Source organism: Oncorhynchus clarkii, unplaced genomic scaffold, assembly GCF_045791955.1.
Source record: "Oncorhynchus clarkii lewisi isolate Uvic-CL-2024 unplaced genomic scaffold, UVic_Ocla_1.0 unplaced_contig_1469_pilon_pilon, whole genome shotgun sequence".
Lineage (NCBI taxonomy): Eukaryota > Metazoa > Chordata > Actinopteri > Salmoniformes > Salmonidae > Oncorhynchus > Oncorhynchus clarkii.
The window spans coordinates 578,245-601,557 of NW_027257951.1; the positions used below are offsets into that span (position 1 = coordinate 578,245).

The window sequence follows — 23,313 nt, forward strand, 5'->3', positions numbered from 1 at the left end:
CTCCGAGGCAGTGATCTACAGTGAGACCTACAGAGCTGAAACCAGTCCCACAGAGCATACGCCATCAGAAACTCCAACTTCCACAATCCTCTGCTCGCAGAGTGATGTTCTGGCTCTCCATTACAAAGGGGTGGATGATGAACCACATCTGATCTTAGTAAGAGACCACTCTGAAGACTCTGAGATAACTCATGTCTTAGAAAGGGACCACTCTGAAGACACTGAGATAACTCATGTTACGGTTCAGTTGCAGGAGTCAGCGACTAACATCAACAGAATACAACCAGAGGACAGAGGGATCCCTCTAGACAGGGCTCTACCAGAGGACGGATGTATCCTCCTAGAAAGGGGTCTGCCAGAAGGTGGAGAGATCCTCCTAGACAGGGCTCAACTGGAGGAGGGAGGGATCCTCCTAGATAGGGCTCTACCAGAGGACGGAGGGATCTTCCTAGACAGGGCTCAACCAGAGGACGGAGGGATCCTCCTAGACAGGGCTCTACCAGAGGATGGAGGGATCCTCCTAGAGAGGTCTCTACCAGAGGACGGAGGGATCCCTCTAGACAGGGCTCTACCAGAGGACGGAGGGATCCCTCAAGACAGGGCTCTACCAGAGGACGGAGGGATCCTCCTAGACAGGGCTCTACCAGAAGATAGAGGGATTCTCTTAGACAGGGCTCTACCAGAGGACGGAGGAATCCCTATAGACAGGGCTCTACCAGAGGACGGAGGGATCCCTCTAGACAGGGATCTACCAAAATACAGAGGGATCCCTCTAGACAGGGCTCTACCAGAGGACGGAGGGATCCTCCTAGACAGGGCTCTACCAGAAGACAGAGGGATTCTCCTAGACAGGGCTCTACCAGAGGATGGAGGGATCATCCTAGACAGGGCTCTACCAGAGGACGAAGTGATCCAACTAGACCGGGATCTGTCAGATACTGGAGGAATCGTCCTAGACACGACTCTACCAGAGGACAGAGGGATCCTCCTAGACAGGGGTCTACCAAGAGATGGAAGGATCCCTCTAGACATGGATCTACCGGAGGACGGAGGGATCCCTCTAGACAGGGATCTACCAGAGGATGGAGGGATCTTCCTAGACAGGGCTCAACCAGAGGATGGAGGGATCCTCCTAGACAGGGCTCTACCAGAGAATGGAGGGATCATCCTAGACAGGGCTCTACCAGAGGACGGAGGGATCCTCCTAGACCGGGATCTATCAGAAAATGCAGGAATCTTCCTAGACAAGGTTCGACCAGAGGATGGAGTAATCCTCCTAGACAGGGCTCTACCAGAGGACGGAGGGATCCTCCTAGACAGGGCTCAACTAGAGGATGGAGGGATCCTCCTAGACAGGGCTCTACCAGAGAATGGAGGGATCATCCTAGACAGGGCTCTTCCAGAGGACAGAGTGATCCTCCTAGACAGGGCTCTACCAGAGGATGGAGGGATCCTCCTAGACAGGGCTCTACCAGAGGACAGAGGGATCCTCCTAGACAGGCTTCTAGCAGAGGATGGCAGGATCCCTGTCGACAGGGCTCTACTAGAGGATGGAGGGATCCTCTTAGTCAGGGCTCTACCAGAGGATGGAGGGATCTTCCTAGGCAGGGCTCTACCAGAGGCGGGAGGGATCATCCTAGATAGGGCTCTACAAGAGGATGGAGGGATCCCTCTGGACAGGGCTCTACCAGAGGATGAAGGGATCCTCCTAGACAAGAATCTAACAGGGGACGAAGGGATCCTCCTAGTCAGGGCTCTACCAGAGGACGGAGGGATCTTCCTAGGCAGGGCTCTACTTGAAGACGGAGGGATCCTCCTGGACAGAGCTCTACCAGAGGACAGAGGGATCCTCCTAGACTCGGCTCTACCAGAGGATGGAGGGATCCTTCTAGACAAGATTCTACCAGAGGACGGAGGAATCCTCCTAGACAGGGCTCTACCAGAGGATGGAGGGATCCTCTTAGGCAGGGCTCTCCCAGAGGATGGATGGAGCAGCCCAGAGATGATGCAGCTGGAGGAACCAGAGATGGGACCAGACCGGATGTCTTCTATAGAGATGATGCGGCTGGAGGAACCAGAGATGGGACCAGACAGGAAATCTTCTACGGAGATGATGGAGCTGGAGGAACCAGAGATGGGACCAGACAGGAAGTCTTCTACGGAGATGATGCCGCTGGAGGAACCAGAGATTGGACCAGACAGGAAGTCTTCTACAGAGATTATGCAGCTGGAGGAACCAGAGATTGGACCAGACAGGAAGTCTTCTACAGAGATGATGCAGCTGGAGGAACCAGACATGGGACCAGACAGGAAGTATTCTACAGAGATGATGCAGCTGGAGGAACCAGAGATGGGACCAGACAGGAAGTCTTCTATAGAGATGATGCAGCTGGAGGACCCAGAGATGGGACCAGACAGGAAGTCTTCTATAGAGATGATGCAGCTGGAGGAACCAGAGATGGGACCAGACAGGAAGTCTTCTACGGAGATGATGCAGCTGGAGGACCCAGAGATGGGACCAGACAGGAAGTCTTCTGTAGAGATGATGCAGCTGGAGGAACCAGAGATGGGACCAGACAGGAAGTATTCTATGGAGATGCAGATCAGCCCAGACAGGAAACCCTCTGAGGACTTTAGCGCTGACATCAAGGCCGAGCTGGAGGACAGTCCAGAGTACCAGCTGTTCAGACAGACCTCGTTTATAGGGGATGACGACCACCCCCAGGCTGAAAAAGCTGAGGCTGAGGCTGAGAACCTGGTGGGGAATGAAAGCCCTGTGAATCTGAAGCATGAAGGCGCAGCGGACTCTCCCGGGACTAGCCTAGGAACCAGGACTCCCCATTCAAGCACGGGGGAGAGTGAGAAACACGAAGGATTAGCAGACACCCCACCGATGAGCCCACTCACATTCCCCACTCAGGAGGTTGACCTGCCCACAGTTTATAAAGAGACAGAGAGAATGGATGGGGTGAAAGTACGAGGAGATGTAACTCATGGTGATGAAGAAATCTTTCCAGAAACTGAAGATTTAGTCGTAGAAACCAAATCAGCGACTCCGTCCCCTGTTCGGGAACCGCTGTTACAAGAAGTCACGATCCAACGGAAGACCTCCCCCAGACCGGTTAAAGTGGTGAGAGATATGTCAGGGATGGAGTCCCTCCTCAGGGGAGATATGGATCACGACCTAGAACAGAGACCATCACCTGTCCGTGGCGCTGAAGTGATGACAGTTCAGGAACCGCTGTTACAAGAAGTCAGGATGGAAAGGAAAATCTCCCCCAGAACGGTTACAGTGGTGAGAGATATATCACGGATGGAGTCCCTCCTCAGGGGAGATATGGATCACTACCTAGAACAGAGATGTATGGTAAATAGTGGTTCACCAAAGGATGACATAGACCAACAGCAGAGTTTCAAACAGACCATTGTGACCAGGGAGGTAGACATGGAGGTAGACATGTCTACAGAAGATACAGAGACAGAAAAAGAAGACTGGTGGAAAGTGCAAGACATGGATGATGGTGGCTCTCGGGGTGCCGAATCGATAATCTTGAACCCAGTTCAGGAGCCGATGTTACAAGAAGTCATGATCGAAAGGAAGACATCGCCCAGACCAGCTGTAGGAGTTAAAGATACATCAGGCATGGAGGCACTCCTCAGTGGAGATTTAGAACAGTACCTAGAAGACAGACCTGTAGATCTCAGTGGTGTACCGGAGGACGACATCGTACAAGAGAGATTTGAACAGGTTGTGATTACACGGGAGAGAAAACAGGAAACCCACACGTTCTCCACTGAGCAGGTAGACCGGTCCGCAGCAGATAAAGTGACAGAGCGAGATGTTGTTAATATAGTGCAAGTAGGAGCCGCGGAGGACGGCGTCATCTACGGTGATAACGACTTCGTGCAGAGTTGTTCAGCTGGGGGGGAAGCATCAGAAAGTTCAGCTACTACAGTGATACGTTCAAGAGACTCAAAGAAGGTGACCTTTGACCTTCAAAGGACGTTTGATTCAGCGCTCCCCGCTCAAGCCTCTGAAGAGGACGACCAGGTCACTGTTGACAAAAGACTCATCTTAGAGGACTGGGATGATTTAGAGATAAAACCATCGTACCCCAAAACTACAGAACTTTCATACTCAAACCTAAACATGCAAGACTCAATTTCAGCAGACAGAATTGCTCCTGAATCTAGTTGGGTTGTACCAGAGCGCCATGAAAGGGATTCATCTGATCATGGAGCTGCGCACAGTCCAGACGGTGTGGGTCAGGCCCTCAGACCTGCAGACTTAGAGGTCCTCTTTCCTTTGGCCCTGGGCCACCCAGAGAGACGACTCTCCCATGGGGATTCTCTGGAGACCAGTCCTGTCATGGATGAAGGTTCCTCCAAGACGTCCCCTGACTCTATAGAGCCAAGCTCAACCGGGGACTCCCCCTGCCTTGACTCACTGGAGAGCAGCCCCACTGAACTGAAACAAGACACAGGCTTTCAGGCGACAAAGAAGACAGCTGTGTATGAAGACTACTTCTCTCAGCTTAGAGCCTGTCTCGGTGAGGAGCACGTCAGCAACATTGAGAATGAGGATTACTCCAAACGGACTTATCAAATGGGTGGTGAGCTCGAGGGTCCCCTCCCATTGAAGGGGGAAGACCCTGAGTGGCTCTCCATGCCCATAAATCGGAGCTCAAACCCTGAGGATGATATGGACGACGTGGATGCAGAGGGGAGCGAGACCGGCCAGAGACAGTTCACCCCAGAGGAGGAGATGTTCAAAATGGCCGCCAAGATCAAAACCTTCGAGGAGATGGAGCAGGACGTTAAAACGAAGACAGACGGGAAACCCTCAGATGGCTCTGTGTTATCAGACTGTGAGGATTATGAAGAATGTCAGTCGATCGTTGACCTGATGGACAGGGAGGCGAAATCATCTAAGCCCAAAACCGACGCCGGTACTCTTCAGTCTGAAATTGAAACTGTGGCTGAAATCCAACCCTCAGTCCCTGGTGCAGTAACTGCGTTGGATAGTTCAGTTCACTTTGAAGCTCACCTACCATACAGTGCCTCAGGACATTCACCATCAGGAAAACAGGTCTCTGAGCACCTTGAATATCGTTCACTAAGCACTGAAAAAGAACAATATACCACAGAGAACATCAGTGAAAATATCAGTGAACGCACTGAGCAGAAAGAGAAGATAGATGTAATATCAGCTATGCAAGCACACGAGGAGGAGATGGATCAGTCACAGTTGAGTGTCAGTCAGTCTGGTGAAAGTCAGTCAGTCAAACCAGAGGTGTTGTGCACTGACGATGAAAGCTTCAAGGAGGTGGAGGATGCGGATGGTAAGGCAGCCGTGTTGGAAATGCATCCCGAAGACATGCCTGTTCTAGGAGAGCTGGTCCCATGGAGTGCCATGTCAGACGACAACGAGGATGACAATGACGATGAAGCCTTCGCAGCACGTGTGGAGGCAGAGGAACGAAGGATGATGGCTCTCGTGGAAGACCGCTGTACCCCTGACACCACACCGGGTCGCACACCAACCGAGGGGGGCACCCCCAATCCCTTCCAGTTCCAGGAAGGGAAGTTCTTTGAGATGACCAGAGGGGGCGCTATCGACATGACAAGGAGGAGCGTTGAAGAGGAGGGCGAGGGCTATGCCTTCTTTCACATAGGAGAACACCCAGTTGACCAGGTTCTGTTCGAGGACACTGGAGATTGCGCTAGCCCCGATGTTCTCAGAACAGAACAGACTATTGCCGTTGGTGATCTACACCTCCAGAAGGTGGACCAAACCAAAGATGATTCTGACACCTCCTTCCAGACTATACCATTACCCGAGGCTGATCAGAGGGGGAAACCAGTGGCCAAACCCAGTACCTCCATCAAAATGGAGCCAAAAGCTGAAACATTCCCCCTGCTAGAAGCTAAGATGGGAAGCTTCTTAGAGGTAGGTTCTCCAGACCCGACTATAGCTGAACTCCAGATGTTTACCACCACTACTCTTGTCACCCGCTCTGTGTACTCTGAACAGGTCCGCCAGTCATCCGACTCATCTCTTGAGGATGAAGAAGAAGAGGAAGAGGAGCAGGGTTCTGTCATTGAGATGCCCGCTGGCTATTATGACTCAGTGGCACCCCCTAGTGTCCTGCACGGGTATGACACCTTGGCAGGGTCTGACACCTCAATGGCACCCCCTAGTGTCCTGCAAGGGTATGACACCCCGGCAGGGTCTGACACCTCAGTGGCACCCACTAGTGTCCTGGCAGGGTCTGACACCTCTAGTGTCCTGGAAGGGTCTGACATCTCAGTGGCACCCCCTAGTGTCCTGGCAGGGTCTGACACCTCTAGTGTCCTGGAAGGGTCTGACATCTCAGTTGCACCCTCTAGTGTCCTGGCAATGTCCTACACTTCAGCAGACACTGTGGCTAAGGATGAAAGCAGTTTCAAATCAAAGATACCCATCAAAGCTGGTTCAATGAAATCAGACCTCGGCCTTGAGCAGAACTCAACAGTGGAGGAATCTCTTGTTCAGGACCGGAGGACGAGGTCCGAGGAGGATTTTGGAGCCAGGAAGAAAATATTAACTGACAAAGACAGCAGGAGTCACTCCGACAGCGACCATCCTGCAACTAAATCCAAACCTCTCACCTCCAGACTCCCTGTCATGAGCAAACACAAACCCACATCCCACTCCTCCTCCTCTTCCCAGCCCGACAGAGACCAGGGCTTTGACGTACGAGAGCCTTCCCTCCCATCCTCTCTGGATGTCGACGACATCAGCAGCAGCGGTGATCACAACAGTCCAGATTCTGTTATCTTCAGGTATGACAGACCAACGCCTCGCAGATCTGCCCCGGACATGAGGGCTTTGTCGACTCAGACACGGGTTCGAGCTTCCTCGGTGACGGGGGAGGTGTTTGAGTCGAGACCCATCTGGGAAGACTCAGTAGAAACTCAGATGCAGCGAATCTGGGATGATCGGACAACGGAGCGGCAGCAAGGTACCAAAAAATCTGGCACTTCCTGTCCTCTCTTTCTCTGCTCCTTGGAAGACCTAACTTTGTCTTATTCAAGACCAATCATTTGTCACTTTTCTGTTGTGTGTCTTGTTTTGTCATTTTGTGCCGTGCTGTGTTGTCTTGTCCTGTGCTGTGTTGTCTTGTCCTGTTCTGTGTTGTCTTGTCCTGTGCTGTGTTGTCTTGTCCTGTGCTGTGTTGTCTTGTCCTGTGCTGTGTTGTCTTGTCCTGTTCTGTGTCGTCTTGTCCTGTTCTGTGTTGTCTTGTCCAGTGCTGTGTTGTCTTGTCCTGTGCTGTGTTGTCTTGTCCTGTGCTGTCTTGTGTTGTTTTGTTTCTTTTCCATATAAATGTCTGTGTCTATTGACGATTGTCTAGATGTCTATTGTCTATGTATGTGTACATTAAATCTCAAGATTGACTTACCTAGATGTGTTAGGAGAAAACTCATGATTAACTTCAGGACATCTAATTACTAAATTACTGAAACTCCTTATACTAATAATGACCACATTGAGTTCGGAATGCACACAGTTTTTCCATTGTTTAAGTACTAATCGACTACAAACACACTGTCGTGGTGGTCCGAGTAGAGCAGGTATTGTCATCAACAGTATGGATCAGAACATCAGCCCTGCTTCATACTTCACCCATCATTAGCACCATGACCTCCACAGCCTATAACATAGAGGCCGGTTACAGTACCTACTGAAATCTATCTGTACCTTCCAAGAACCTAGAAAACATCCCATGATCAACATGATATCTGGAGAGTTTTAAACTGCTATATTTTCAGAGAAGTTATGGCCTGCGGCCCAAAATGGCACCCTATTCCCTATGGGCGTTATGGTCTAAAGTAGTGCACCCTATTCCCTATGAACCCTGTGGTCTAACGTAGTGCACCCTGTTCCATATGGCCCCTATGGTCTAACGTAGTGCACCCTATTCCCTATAGCCCCTATGGTCTAACGTAGTGCACCCTATTCCCTATGGGCCCTGTGGTCTAAAGTAGTGCACCCTATTCCCTATGGGCCCTGTGGTTTAAAGTAATGCACCCTGTTCCATATGGCCCCTGTGGTCTAAAGTAGTGCAATGTAAAGGGAATATGATGCCATTTGGGACGCAACCATAGCGTTGTTACCGCGCTGCTGTTGAGCTGTGATGACCAGTGTGTAACCTCTCTCCGTGGTGGTGTTCGTAGTGGATTGGCACGACGATGCAGACAGGAAAGAGGAGACGTTGGCTATCGTTGCAGACCTGCTGGGGTTCAGCTGGACAGGTAAGTTATCCAGGTGGTGTTTACCTGGTGTAGAAGGTATGTATGAAATAGGAGTGAAAAGCTGTTGGAACACTGGTCAAATGTTGTCCACTATGTAGGGAATAAGGGTACTGTAATAAGGGTACCCACTATGTAGGGAATAAGGGTACTGTAATAAGGGTACCCACTATGTAGGGAATAAGGGTACTGTAATAAGGGTACTGTTTAGGGCGTCACCTCAGTGTCGTCGTCTCCCCGTCTGTCTCAGAGCTGGCGAGGGAGCTGGAGTTCAACGAGGATGAGATCCAGGAAGTGAGGACGGAGAACCCTAACTCTCTACAGGAGCAGAGCCACGCCCTGCTGCAGCGCTGGGCTGAGAGAGAGGGAAAACACGCCACCGGTATGTCTGTCCTGACGCCATCTGTTCTCCTGGGCCTCACTTGGGTATGTCCAAAATGGCACCCTATTCCTTATACTGTATAGTGCACTGCTCTGGACAAAAGTAGTGCACTATGTAGGGAATAGGGTGCCATTTTGGCACTCAGCCCTGGACTCAACCACGGAAACCATCAATCTCTGGACAAAAGTAGAGCACTATGTAGGGAATAGGGTGCCATTTTGGCACTCAGCCCTGGACTCAACCACGGAAACCATCAATCTCTGGACAAAAGTAGAGCACTATGTAGGGAAACCATCCATCCATCTATATATGAATGATAAATATATGTTACAGCCTTATTCTAAAATTGATTTAAAATGTTAGTTGTTTTCTCATCAATCTAAACACGATACCCCATAATGACAAAGCAAAAACTTTTTTTATTTTTTTTATTTTAAATGTTTGCTATTTATGAATATGTCTTCTTAAATTGATTGTCTTTTTTGTTGTATCTTGTTGTTGTTGTTGTTGTTGGTTTAGAGCAAGATAATTTTGTTTAATGAAAAAGTGCTATAGAAGTGAAATAAGTAAGGATTATTTATTATTATTATTATTATGATTGTTACTTAACTAATATTTATTATTATGATTGTTACTTTACTAATATGTGTTATCTTTTGTCCAGCAGAGGAGAGCCTGATCAAGAGGCTGACCAAGATCAACCGGATGGACATCGTCCACCTGATAGAGACCCAGATGAACAAGTCAACACAGGAGCAGACGTCCAGGACCTACGCAGAGATAGAGAAGACTCTGGACCAGAGCGAAGGTACTGGACCAGTTACATTATATTACATTACAGAGATAGAGGAGACTCTGGACCAGTTACATTACAGAGATAGAGGAGACTCTGGACCAGTTACATTACAGAGATAGAAGAGACTCTGGACCAGTTACATTACATTACAGAGAGAGGAGACTCTGGACCAGTTACATTACATTACAGAGATAGAGGAGACTCTGGACCAGTTACATTACATTACATTACAGAGATAGAGGAGACTCTGGACCAGTTACATTACAGAGATAGAAGAGACTCTGGACCAGTTACATTACATTACAGAGATAGAGGAGACTCTGGACCAGTTACATTACAGAGATAGAGGAGACTCTGGACCAGTTACATTATATTACATTACAGAGATAGAGGAGACTCTGGACCAGTTACATTACAGAGATAGAGGAGACTCTGGACCAGTTACATTATATTACATTACAGAGATAGAGGAGACTCTGGACCAATTACATTACAGAGATAGAGGAGACTCTGGACCAGTTACATTATATTATATTACATTACAGAGATAGAGAAGACTCTGGACCAGAGTGAAGGTACTGGACTAGTTACATTATATTACATTACAGAGATAGAGGAGACCTGGACCAGTTACATTACATTACAGAGATAGAGAAGACTCTGGACCAGTTACATTACATTACAGACATAGAGAAGACTCTGGACCAGTTACATTACATTACAGAGATAGAGGAGACTCTGGACCAGTTACATTATATTACAGAGATAGAGGAGTCTCTGGACCAGTTACATTACAGAGATAGAGGAGACTCTGGACCAGTTACATTACATTACAGAGATAGAGGAGACTCTGGACCAGTTACATTACATTACATTACAGAGATAGAGGAGACTCTGGACCAGTTACATTACATTACATTACAGAGATAGAGGAGACTCTGGACCAGTTACATTACATTACAGAGATAGAGGAGACCTGGACCAGTTACATTACATTACAGAGATAGAGGAGACTCTGGACCAGTTACATTACATTACAGAGATAGAGGAGACTCTGGACCAGTTACATTACATTACAGAGATAGAGGAGACTCTGGACCAGTTACATTACATTACAGAGATAGAGGAGACTCTGGACCAGTTACATTACATTACAGAGATAGAGAAGACTCTGGACCAGTTACATTACATTACATTACAGAGATAGAGGAGACTCTGGAACAGTTACATTACATTACAGAGATAAAGGAGACTCTGGACCAGTTACATTACATTACATTACAGAGATAGAGGAGACTCTGGACCAGTTACATTACATTACATTACAGAGATAGAGGAGACTCTGGACCAGTTACATTACATTACATTACAGAGATAGAGGAGACTCTGGACCAGTTACATTACATTACAGAGATAGAGGAGACTCTGGACCAGTTACATTACATTACAGAGATAGAGGAAACTCTGGACCAGTTGCATTACATTGCAGAGATAGAGGAGACTCTGGACCAGTTGCATTACATTACAGAGATAGAGGAGACTCTGGACCAGTTACATTACATTACATTACAGAGATAGAGGAGACTCTGGACCAGTTGCATTACATTGCAGAGATAGAGGAGACTCTGGACCAGTTACATTACATTACAGAGATAGAGGAGACTCTGGACCAGTTACATTACATTACAGAGATAGAGGAGACTCTGGACAAGTTGCATTACAATGCAGAGATAGAGGAGACTCTGGACCAGTTATATTACATTACGGAGATAGAGGAGACTCTGGACCAGTTACATTACATTACATTACAGAGATAGAGGAGACTCTGGATCAGTTACATTACATTACAGAGATAGAGGAGACTCTGGACCAGTTACAGTACATTACATTACAGAGATAGAGGAGACTCTGGACCAGTTACATTACATTACAGAGATAGAGGAGACCTGGACCAGTTACATTACATTACAGAGATAGAGGAGACTCTGGACCAGTTACATTACATTACAGAGATAGAGAAGACTCTGGACCAGTTACATTACATTACATTACAGAGATAGAGGAGACTCTGGACCAGTTACTTTACATTACATTACAGAGATAGAGGAGACTCTGGATCAGTTACATTACATTACAAAGCTATAGGAGACTCTGGACCAGTTACATTATATTACAGAGATAGAGGAGACTCTGGACCAGTTACATTACAGAGATAGAGGAGACTCTGGACCAGTTACATTACATTACAGAGATAGAGGAGACTCTGGACCAGTTACATTATATTACAGAGATAGAGGAGACCTGGACCAGTTACATTACATTACAGAGATAGAGGAGACTCTGGACCAGTTACTTTACATTACATTACAGAGATAGAGGAGACTCTGGACCAGTTACATTACATTACATTACAGAGATAGAGGAGACCTGGACCAGTTACATTACATTACAGAGATAGAGGAGACTCTGGACCAGTTACATTACATTACAGAGATAGAGGAGACTCTGGACCAGTTGCATTACATTACAGAGATAGAGGAGACTCTGGACCAGTTACATTACATTACAGAGATAGAGAAGACTCTGGACCAGTTACATTACATTACATTACAGAGATAGAGGAGACTCTGGACCAGTTGCATTACATTGCAGAGATAGAGGAGACTCTGGACCAGTTACATTACATTACAGAGATAGAGGAGACTCTGGACCAGTTACATTACATTACAGAGATAGAGGAGACTCTGGACAAGTTGCATTACATTGCAGAGATAGAGGAGACTCTGGACCAGTTATATTACATTACAGAGATAGAGGAGACTCTGGACCAGTTACAGTACATTACATTACAGAGATAGAGGAGACTCTGGACCAGTTACATTACATTACAGAGATAGAGGAGACCTGGACCAGTTACATTACATTACAGAGATAGAGAAGACTCTGGACCAGTTACATTACATTACATTACAGAGATAGAGGAGACTCTGGACCAGTTACTTTACATTACATTACAGAGATAGAGGAGACCTGGACCAGTTACATTACATTACAGAGATAGAGGAGACCTGGACCAGTTACATTACATTACAGAGATAGAGGAGACTCTGGACCAGTTACAGTACATTACATTACAGAGATAGAGGAGACTCTGGACCAGTTACATTACATTACAGAGATAGAGGAGACCTGGACCAGTTACATTACATTACAGAGATAGAGGAGACTCTGGACCAGTTACATTACATTACAGAGATAGAGAAGACTCTGGACCAGTTACATTACATTACATTACAGAGATAGAGGAGACTCTGGACCAGTTACTTTACATTACATTACAGAGATAGAGGAGACTCTGGATCAGTTACATTACATTACAAAGATATAGGAGACTCTGGACCAGTTACATTATATTACAGAGATAGAGGAGACTCTGGACCAGTTACATTACAGAGATAGAGGAGACTCTGGACCAGTTACATTACATTACAGAGATAGAGGAGACTCTGGACCAGTTACATTATATTACAGAGATAGAGGAGACTCTGGACCAGTTACATTACATTACAGAGATAGAGGAGACTCTGGACCAGTTACATTACATTACATTACAGAGATAGAGGAGACTCTGGACCAGTTACATTACATTACAGAGATAGAGGAGACCTGGACCAGTTACATTACATTACAGAGATAGAGGAGCCTCTGGACCAGTTACATTATATTACAGAGATAGAGGAGACTCTGTACCAGTTACATTACATTACATTACAGAGATAGAGGAGACTCTGGACCAGTTACATTACATTACAGAGATAGAGGAGACTCTGAACCAGTTACATTACATTACAGAGATAGAGGAGACTCTGGACCAGTTACAGTACATTACAGAGATAGAGGAGACTCTGGACCAGTTACATTACATTACATTACAGAGATAGAGGAGACTCTGGACCAGTTACATTACATTACAGAGATAGAGGAGACTCTGGACCAGTTACATTACATTACAGAGATAGAGGAGACTCTGGACCAGTTACATTACATTACAGAGATAGAGGAGACTGGACCAGTTACATTACATTACAGAGATAGAGGAGACTCTGGACCAGTTACATTACAGAGATAGAGGAGACTGGACCAGTTACATTACATTACAGAGATAGAGGAGACTCTGGACCAGTTACATTACATTACAGAGATAGAGGAGACTCTGGACCAGTTACATTACATTACAGAGATAGAGGAGACTCTGGACCAGTTACATTACATTACAGAGATAGAGGAGACTCTGGACCATTTACATTACATTACAGAGATAGAGGAGACTCTGTACCAGTTACATTACATTACAGAGATAGAGGAGACTCTGGACCAGTTACATTACATTACAGAGATAGAGGAGACTCTGGACCAGTTACATTACATTACAGAGATAGAGGAGACTCTGGACCAGTTACATTACATTACAGAGATAGAGGAGACTCTGGACCAGTTACATTACATTACAGAGATAGAGAAGACTCTGGACCAGTTACATTACAGAGATAGAGGAGACTCTGGACCAGTTACATTACATTACATTACAGAGATAGAGGAGACTCTGGACCAGTTACATTACATTACATTACAGAGATAGAGGAGACTCTGGACCAGTTACATTACATTACATTACAGAGATAGAGGAGACTCTGGACCAGTTACATTACATTACAGAGATAGAGGAGACTCTGGACCAGTTACATTACATTACAGAGATAGAGGAGACTCTGGACCAGTTACATTACATTACAGAGATAGAGGAGACTCTGGACCAGTTACATTACATTACAGAGATAGAGGAGACTCTGGACCAGTTACATTACATTACAGAGATAGAGGAGACTCTGGACCAGTTACATTACATTACATTACAGAGATAGAGGAGACTCTGGACCAGTTACATTACATTACAGAGATAGAGGAGACTCTGGACCAGTTACATTACATTACAGAGATAGAGGAGACTCTGGACCAGTTACATTACATTACAGAGATAGAGGAGACTCTGGACCAGTTACATTACATTACATTACATAGATAGAGGAGACTCTGGACCAGTTACATTACATTACAGAGATAGAGGAGACTCTGGACCAGTTACATTACATTACAGAGATAGAGAAGACCTGGACCAGTTACATTACATTACAGAGATAGAGGAGAGTCTGGACCAGTTACATTACATTACAGAGATAGAGGAGAGTCTGGACCAGTTACATTACATTATATTACAGAGATAGAGAAGACCTGGACCAGTTACATTACATTACAGAGATAGAGGAGACTCTGGACCAGTGACATTACATTACATTACAGAGATAGAGAAGACTCTGGACCAGTTACATTACATTACAGAGATAGAGGAGACTCTGGACCAGTTACATTACATTACAGAGATAGAGGAGACTCTGGACCAGTTACATTACATTACAGAGATAGAGGAGACCTGGACCAGTTACATTACATTACAGAGATAGAGAAGACTCTGGACCAGTTACATTACATTACAGAGATAGATGAGACCTGGATTGTGAAAACGACTTGTTTGTTTGTTTTTGATTTGATATAGAAATATAAATAAATTATTTGTTTTTATTTTTTGCATATAAAGCAATAAAATAACAACTTGATTTTTCAATTTTCCCATGTGGGTCAGGTTAAATGTGGAATGCTTGTCATTGGTTATTATGTTCACAGCCAATATTTACTGTCCTTTCAAAGTAAGAGTTCACGCTTCTGACCATGCTGTTCTATTATCTACGAATTAATTGATTAATAGCTGACCGTACCGTGCCACAGTGCTATGATCAATTACGAATTCTGCATTAGATTTAGTGTGCATTGACTTAAGGAATGAACTGCTGTTACTGTAAATGGTTAGCTGTCTGATGTATCCTAGCTACCTAGCTAACCATTGGCCATCTTATTAAAAGAGCGCCCCCTATATCGAAGAAGTTAAATAATGATATCCAGACAAATCAACAGTAACTATTGCGAGACTAGAGATATTCACCTAGCTATGGTTAGTCAGTGGTTGCACATCTACCTAGCTGTAATGACACAAGGGTGTGAATAGCACACATTTAAATATATCCTTTCACAGTTTATAGCAGGTCTCCAGCTACCCAGACCTGTCTGATCAGGGTGCTGTGGGTGTGTCCAGCTTACACCTGTGCAAATCCGGTTGTGTGTGTATAGCAATGGAATGAAATATGCAACCAATGGCTCAAGTCGTGTTATAGGTCCACCCCACACCTGGAGGGTTGTGTGGTCCTGTCCAGAAGAAACCCCTAGCCCCTACCTCTAGACACTTGTGGAGATCTGAGAGGATTGGACAGGTGTAAGCAATAGAACCATAATTCCACCAAGAGGGTAAGGTGGATCTCACACCATGTCACCACCCATCAATCACTCTCAGATCTCCACAATTGTAGGGACTAGGGGTTGGTTCTGGACAGTAGGGGCTAGGTTTTTTTTCAGGACAGTAGGGACTAGGGGTTGGTTCTGGACAGTAGGGGCTAGTTTTTTTCTGGACAGTAGGGACTAGGGGTTGGTTCTGGACAGGCCATGGGTATTATGGTAGCTCAGTCAGTCAGTCACTGTCATCAGTCCCTCTCAGTGTCTAGACTCTGGGCAGTAGGGATTAGGGGTTGTTTCTGGGCGGTTGGGACTAGGGGTTGGTTCTGGGCGGTTGGGACTAGGGGTTGGTTCTGGGCGGTTGGGACTAGGGCTTGGTTCTGGGCGGTTGGGACTAGGGGTTGGTTCTGGGCGGTTGGGACTAGGGGTTGGTTCTGGACAGGCCATGGGTATTATGGTAACTGTTTTCCAACATAGTGATGTTTGTTTCCAACATCAGGGCTGTTTTCCAACATAAGGATGTTTGTTTCCAACATCAGGGCTGTTTTCCAACATCAGGGCTGTGTTCTATCATAATTATGTTTGTTTCCAACATCAGGGCTGTTTTCCAACATCAGGGCTGTTTTCCAACATAATGATGTTTGTTTCCAAAATCAGGGCTGTTTTCCAACATAATGATGTTTGTTTCCAACATCAGGGCTGCTTTCCAACATAGTGATGTTTGTTTCCAACATCAGGGCTGTTTTCCAACACAATGATGTTCGTTTCCAACATCAGGGCTGTTTTCCAACATCAGGGCTGTTTTCCAACACCAGGGCTGTTTTCCTAACATCAAGGCTGTTTTCCCAACATCAGGGCTGTTTTCCAACATCAGGGCTGTTTTCCAACACAATGCTGTTTGTTTCCAACATCACCGCTGTTTTCCAACATCAGGGCTGTTTTCCAACATCAGGGCTGTTTTCCAACATAATGATGTTCGTTTCCAACATCAGGGCTATTTTCCAACATCAGGGCTGTTTTCCAACATCAGGGCTATTTTCCAACATAATGATGTTCGTTTCCAACATCAGTGCTATTTTCCAACACAATGCTGTTCGTTTCCAACATCAGGGCTGTTTCCAAAATCAGGGCTGTTTTCCAACATAATGATGTTTGTTTCCAACATCAGGGCTGTTTTCCAATATAATGATGTTTGTTTCCAACATGCTGTTTTAAATCCGCTAAGTGATTTGTTTCCTTGCCACGATACTAACGAGTAATTTGTTCGACGATCAGATGAGAGCATCATGACTGGTTGTGTTCTTGCCACATTTAAATGTCCTTTTAATCGTTAAATTACGTCTTTATTATTTGGCCCATACATTTTTTTATAGACTTCCCCCAAATGTCACAGTGTGATTCGTATTTAGTGTCAGGGTTAATTTAGAGGGTTCTGCCAGTGATGTTGGTAGAGGACGATATAATCTGACCATGTTTTGATCCTGAGTCTGTGTGTCTGTCTCTCTCTCTCTCTCTCTCTCTCTCTCTCTGTGTTTCTCTGTTTCTCTCTCTCATTCTGTCTCTCTGTCTCTCTATTTCTCTCTCTCGCTCTCTCTCTCTCTTTCTTTCTCTCTCTCTCTCTCTCTCTCTCTCTCTCTCTCTCTCTCTCTCTCTCTCTCTGTCTCTCTCTCTCTCTCTGTGTTTCTCTCTCTCTCTCTCTTTCTCTCTCTCTCTCTCTTTCTGTCTCTCTCTCTCTTTCTGTCTCTCTCTCTCTCTGTGTTTCTCTGTCTGTCTGTCTGTCTGTCTGTCTGTCTGTCTGTCTGTCTGTCTGTCTGTCTGTCTGTGTCTGCCAGTTTCTGTAGCCCTGTCCTCAGTGCAGGAGGACGTAGACAGCCTCAGACTGGTGAGGAGGGTGGACTCTTCTCCCAGACCGCCCCCAGCCGTCTCAGAGGAAGACTTATCAGTGGCCTCCCTCCTGGACATTCCTTCCTGGGCGGAGCCTATGGGCCACACCCACTCAGAGAGCATGCATGGACTATTGGAGGACCTGGAGATCACAACGTATGTCAGTCAGAGAATGAGCCAATCAGCTTCATGGATGGATGAGAATATTTTTATATTTAATTTAACTGTCGGCTTTAGTAAGAGAAGAGAATTCTACAGAGACTCATTATCAATCTGTCATTCTAGTAGATCATCAGAATTTAATATTGTCAATACCTGATAGCTCCTCCAGATTATCATAATAATAACAATAATATTAATAATCATATATAATAATTATAACGATTATAATAATTGTTGCTTATATTATATAGTCATATAGTATGTCTCTTTGGAGTCTGCTAAAATGTAAATGTAACAGTGTTCATGTCATTCATGTTTCAGGGAGCTGAGCCCGTGGACTTTGGAGGACACGGTAACAAGGGAGTCCACCACCGCCAGCGAGCAAGTAAGTCCCCCTCTGAACGTGATTGGAGCAGAAACATGGAGACTAGCGTCTCAGGTGTACCAAACCAGAGACCAGCCTCAGGGCCAGCGCAGCAGAAGTAGCAGTGGTCTGCTCCACCCTCAAGTGGGCGCAACTGGGCCTCTGCCAGCTGATGTTGACCAAATGTCCCCACCGGGGCGAGGCGAGGTTGAGCGTGAGCGCTGGCTGTCGCCGGAACAGCTCAGGATATCGTCTCCCATAGTGATCAGTGACTTTGGTCTGAGTCTGTCAGAGTCTGAGCAGGCAGAGACAGACTTCAGAGAACTCTGTGTTGGGTTTAGAGAGATGCCACTGGACAGGACCCTGAACCCTAAAACCAAAGCCAGGTTCTCCAGAGAGGCCAGCACAGAAATCTATGACCACAGTCATTTAGCTGAGTCTGACTGTAGCAACGCGTGTTCGCCTGAGAACCGTAGTCAGGCTTGTTCGCCTCAGGACTGTAGCCATGGTCCGGCAAGTCTGGCCATGGCTGAGGAGGCTGACCAGAGAACCGTGGCTGAGGAGGCTGACCAGAGAACAGAAAAGCACATAGAAGAGATAACGGCTCGATTCTACCGGGCCATGTACGGCTCAGAAGAAGTCCTGCAGGTCACTGAGATGGTCCCCGATCCCCACAGGTCCGAAGACCGGTCAGAGAAACGCCTGGAGCTGGTAGCTCTCAGAAAGAACCAATCACAGGTGGAGACACAGCTTTCGTTTATTGACGAGCCAGGAGAGGGTTGTGCCATGGCTCACTACAGCATAGTAGAGCAAACCAACGTCCAAAAGGGCATTGTTCGGCCGAAGCAAAGTCCGGCAACCAGCGAGTTCACTCCGATGACACGTGACTCACCTGACAGGCACCCTAGCTTTATCACTGTCCGACCAGAACCTGATCACGTCATAGTGAGGGCAAAAACATCCGGCATGTTCATGCTAGTTACCCCCCAGTCCCCTGGCCAAGACACAACACTGTATTCACATCTCACTAACTACAGACCTATGACTCCTGATTCAGAAATGGAGTGCCTGTCACCTGACTCTCTACGGGGTCTCTCACCCATGGAAGAAGAGTTCATTACCGTATCTAGACTTTCATCCCCTGAGTCCGTAATGTCCGTTGGCGCCTACAGGGCAATTTCGCCTGACTCCCCTCTCCGCGAGCGTAGGGTAATGTCTCCAGATTCTGCCAGGGCATTCCGTGAAAGCAGGCCTCTTTCTCCCGGATCGGATGGGTCTAGATTTTCATTCGCGATTCAAGCCTACATTATAGAGAGTAGAGAACCGTCATACTCTCCTTCAGACATATGCAAGAGTAAAAAGGATTCCTGTGATTCAGAGATAGCAGATAGTGCTCTTGGTACCCTCTCCCCTTACCATACAGATAGCATCCGAAGTCCCCTCTCCCCTTCCCACACCGATATCATCCGGAGTCCCTTCTCTCCTTACTACACAGATATCATTCGGAGACCCTTCTCTCCTTACCATTCAGACAGTGTTCTGAGTTCCCTATCCCCTGTGTCCTCTGAGGTGTTTTCTGATGACATATGGTCCCCATCGCCAGAGCTGTATGAATTGGTGACTGAGAGTAGGACCCTGTCCCCGAACTCCCCAGTACCAGAGTATGACACACCTGTACCTGAGACACCTGTACCTGACACACCTGTACCTGACACACCTGTACCTGAGGCACCTGTACCTGACACACCTGCACCTGAGACACCTTTACTGGAGACTGATAGTATCATGATCCTAGAAGACTATAGGTCGTGGTCACCTGGTCACCTGTCGTGGTCACCTGTGACATCAGAGATGGGCTATGCAGATCTGTTGTTCACTGAGTGTAGAGCATCCTCCCCAGAGTCTGTTACTTCGTTGGATGAGTATAGGCAGCTTTCTCCTAACATGCCGGCTCCTCAACACACACCCTCAGTGCTTGAGGAAAGTTCACTGTGTGATTCAATAGATAGATCCTTTTCACCTGAATCTTTTACTTCAGACCTAGACTATTCTGAGCTCTGTCTTGAGGAATTGTATGCCGTGGAAAGACCTGATTCTCCTAATTCAATATTGTCAGAAGTAGATACAGTAGCTGAAAGACACTTGGCAAAACATAGACCACCATCACCGGGATCTAGCAGTCCAGATAGTGAAACAGAAATGGAATGGGAGTTCATCCAGTTGTCGTCCCTTCCTGAGCACAGATCCCAGATCTGTACAGATCTCAGATCTCCCGAGTCATTCGGTTCAGACAGTGATGGAATCCTTATATATCTTGACCATTTCTTAACTGACATGAGGCCACCTTCACCTAATTCTGATACGTTGTTGGGTGATTGTAGGCCCTTCTCTCCCGACTCTCCACTTCCTGAGTTTAGTTTGCCGTTAGCTGAATATAAAACGTATCCGTCTAGAAGTAGACCCTCCTCACCAGCCTCAGTAACATCAGAATTTGAGTACTCTAGTTTAAGTCATGGAGAATCAGTAACTGAAAACAGATCGGAATCACCAGATACGGGGATGTTACAAATTCCGCAGTATAGAGCGAACTTCCTTGATTTTGTAGTTCCTGTGAAAAAATACTCATCGGCAATAGAAATTGGTGAATTGAAATTCAGACCCCTGTCACCAGAATCAGTAACTTCAGAAGATGAGCATTCCTTCCTTGAGCTCTTGTTTTCCGAGTCTAGGCCATCCTCTCCAGAGTCTGTTGCATCATTTGATGAGTACAGGCCCCTCTCTCCTGACTCTCCAGTTCCTCACTTCATGCCTCAATGTTGCGATTGTTATTTGCCTTTCACTGGAAGTAGATGTTCATCACCAGAATCAGTAACTTCAGATATTGAATTCTCTGAGTTCTGTCTTGAGGAACTGTTTGCTGAAGACAGAGCAGATTCACCTGAATCATTTATATCAGGGAGTGAATTTGTTGAGTCAGTTGAAAGAGATCTAATTAAACTCAGATCCTTGTCACCAGAATCAGTAACTTCAGAAGGTGATTATACCTTCCTTGAACTCTTTGTTGCTGAGTCTCGACCATCTTCACCTGATTCTATGACTTCAAATTACAAATATCGAGCTCTATCTCCTGATTCCCCAATCCCACAATTTAGACCCACAATAATTGAGTCGTCGGTGTCATTGTTTAGCAAATCTTCGTCACCTATTTCAGTAACTTCAGAGACTGAAGGATCTGGCTTCTATCTTGAGGATTTTGTCAACGAAGAGAGATCTTATTCTCCAGAATATTTTGTGTCAGAGAATGAATTTGTAGAAGCAGCTGAAGGAGGTTTGATAAATTTCAGACCCCTGTCACCAGAATCAATAACATCAGAATATGGTTATACCTTCCTTGAGCTCTTGTTTTCAGAGTCTAGACCATCTCCACCTGAATCTATAACATCGTTAAATGAGGACAGGCCTCTCTCTCCAGACTCTCCTATTCCTGATTTCAGATCACATTGTTGTGATTATTATTTGCTATTCACAGAAGATAGATCTTCGTCACCACAATCAGTCACCTCAGACATTGAATTATCTGGATTTAGCCTTGAGGAATTGATTGCTGAGGACAGAGCAGATTCTCCTGAATCGATATATTCAGACAGTGAATTTCTGGATCAATTGGAAGCAGAACTTGTTCCTCCAGTCTTGCATGAATCAGCTTCTCAAGTTTCTGATTCTCACCCTCACTCTATTCAATCTGAAACATCTATTAACAAATTCATCTCACCTGCCTTAGTCCAGTCTAAATCTGTGCACAGAGAAACCAAAACAGACATATTATCTTCCACCACAATTGCAATAGAAGACTCTGTTGTTGCTAAAACCACATTGCCAGTTGCAGCTAAAACAGCATTTATACAGCTTGACTTGAGTGATGAGAAATGTTTGTCATTGTTACCAGCTGCTGTAATGATGCCAGTAAAGCAAGAGCCAGCTAATTCGCTTGATGAGGTAGATGAAGACAATTTGAAACACCAAGATAAATCTGAAGTCAGACCTTTATCTCCTGAGTCAGTCTTGTCAGAAAGTGGTTCACAATTCAGACCTAGACATTGTGATTATTATTTGTTGTACGATGGGAGTATTTCTCCGATACCTGAATCTGTAACAACATATGAAGATCATAGACCTCTTTCTCCTGACTCACCTGATACACAATTCAGACCTGGACATTGTGATTATTATTTGTTGTACGATGTGTGTAGGTCTACATCACCTTTGTCTGTAACTTCAGACCTTGAATATTGTGGTTTGCACAGACTAGATTTCCCTTCAGATAGTGAATTTACAGTGACAGATCAAAGTAGCCTATCTGAGTATAGACCACTCTCACCAGAATCAATAACTTCAGACGGGGACTTTAACTTCCTTGAGCTCTTGTTTTCAGAGTCTAGATCATCCTCTGCACAGTCTGTTGCATCATTTGATGAGTACAGGCTCCTCTCTCCTGACTCTCCAGTTCCTCACTTCATGCCTCAATGTTGCGATTGTTATTTGTCTTTCACTGGAAGTAGATGTTCATCACCAGAATCAGTAGCTTCAAATATTGAATTCTCTGAGTTCTGTCTTGAGGAACTGTTTGCTGAAGACAGAGCAGATTCACCTGAATCATTTATATCAGAGAGTGAATTTGTTGAGTCAGTTGAAAGAGGTCTAATGAAACTCAGACCCTTGTCACCAGAATCAGTAACTTCAGAAGGTGATTATACCTCCGTTCAGTTCTTGGTTGATGAGTCTAGACCATCTTCACCTGATTCTATCACTTCAAATTATGAATATCGAGCTCTATCTCCTGATTCCCCAATCCCACAATTTAGACCCACAGTAATTGAGTCGTCAGTGTCGTCATTCTTTAGCAGATCTTCGTCACCTATTTCAGTAACTTCAGAGACTGAAGGATCTGGCTTGTATCTTGAGGAATTTTTCAATGAAGAGAGAGCATATTCTCCAGAATCGTTTGTGTTAGAGGGTGAATTCCTAGAAGCAGCT

At 45.7% G+C, this 23,313-nt stretch overlaps 1 protein-coding gene across 1 annotated transcript in view; it reads left to right on the plus strand.

Moving 5' to 3' along the window:
- The window catches only part of LOC139394220 (ankyrin-2-like), a 133,375-nt gene that overhangs the window by 73,178 nt on the left and 36,884 nt on the right, over positions 1-23,313 (plus strand). The window contains exons 36-40 of the mRNA XM_071142243.1: positions 8,218-8,295; positions 8,543-8,674; positions 9,339-9,482; positions 17,702-17,909; positions 18,237-18,300. Of these exons, the coding sequence (XP_070998344.1) occupies positions 8,218-8,295; positions 8,543-8,674; positions 9,339-9,482; positions 17,702-17,909; positions 18,237-18,300 (626 nt within the window). The remainder of the gene's footprint in view (positions 1-8,217; positions 8,296-8,542; positions 8,675-9,338; positions 9,483-17,701; positions 17,910-18,236; positions 18,301-23,313) is intronic.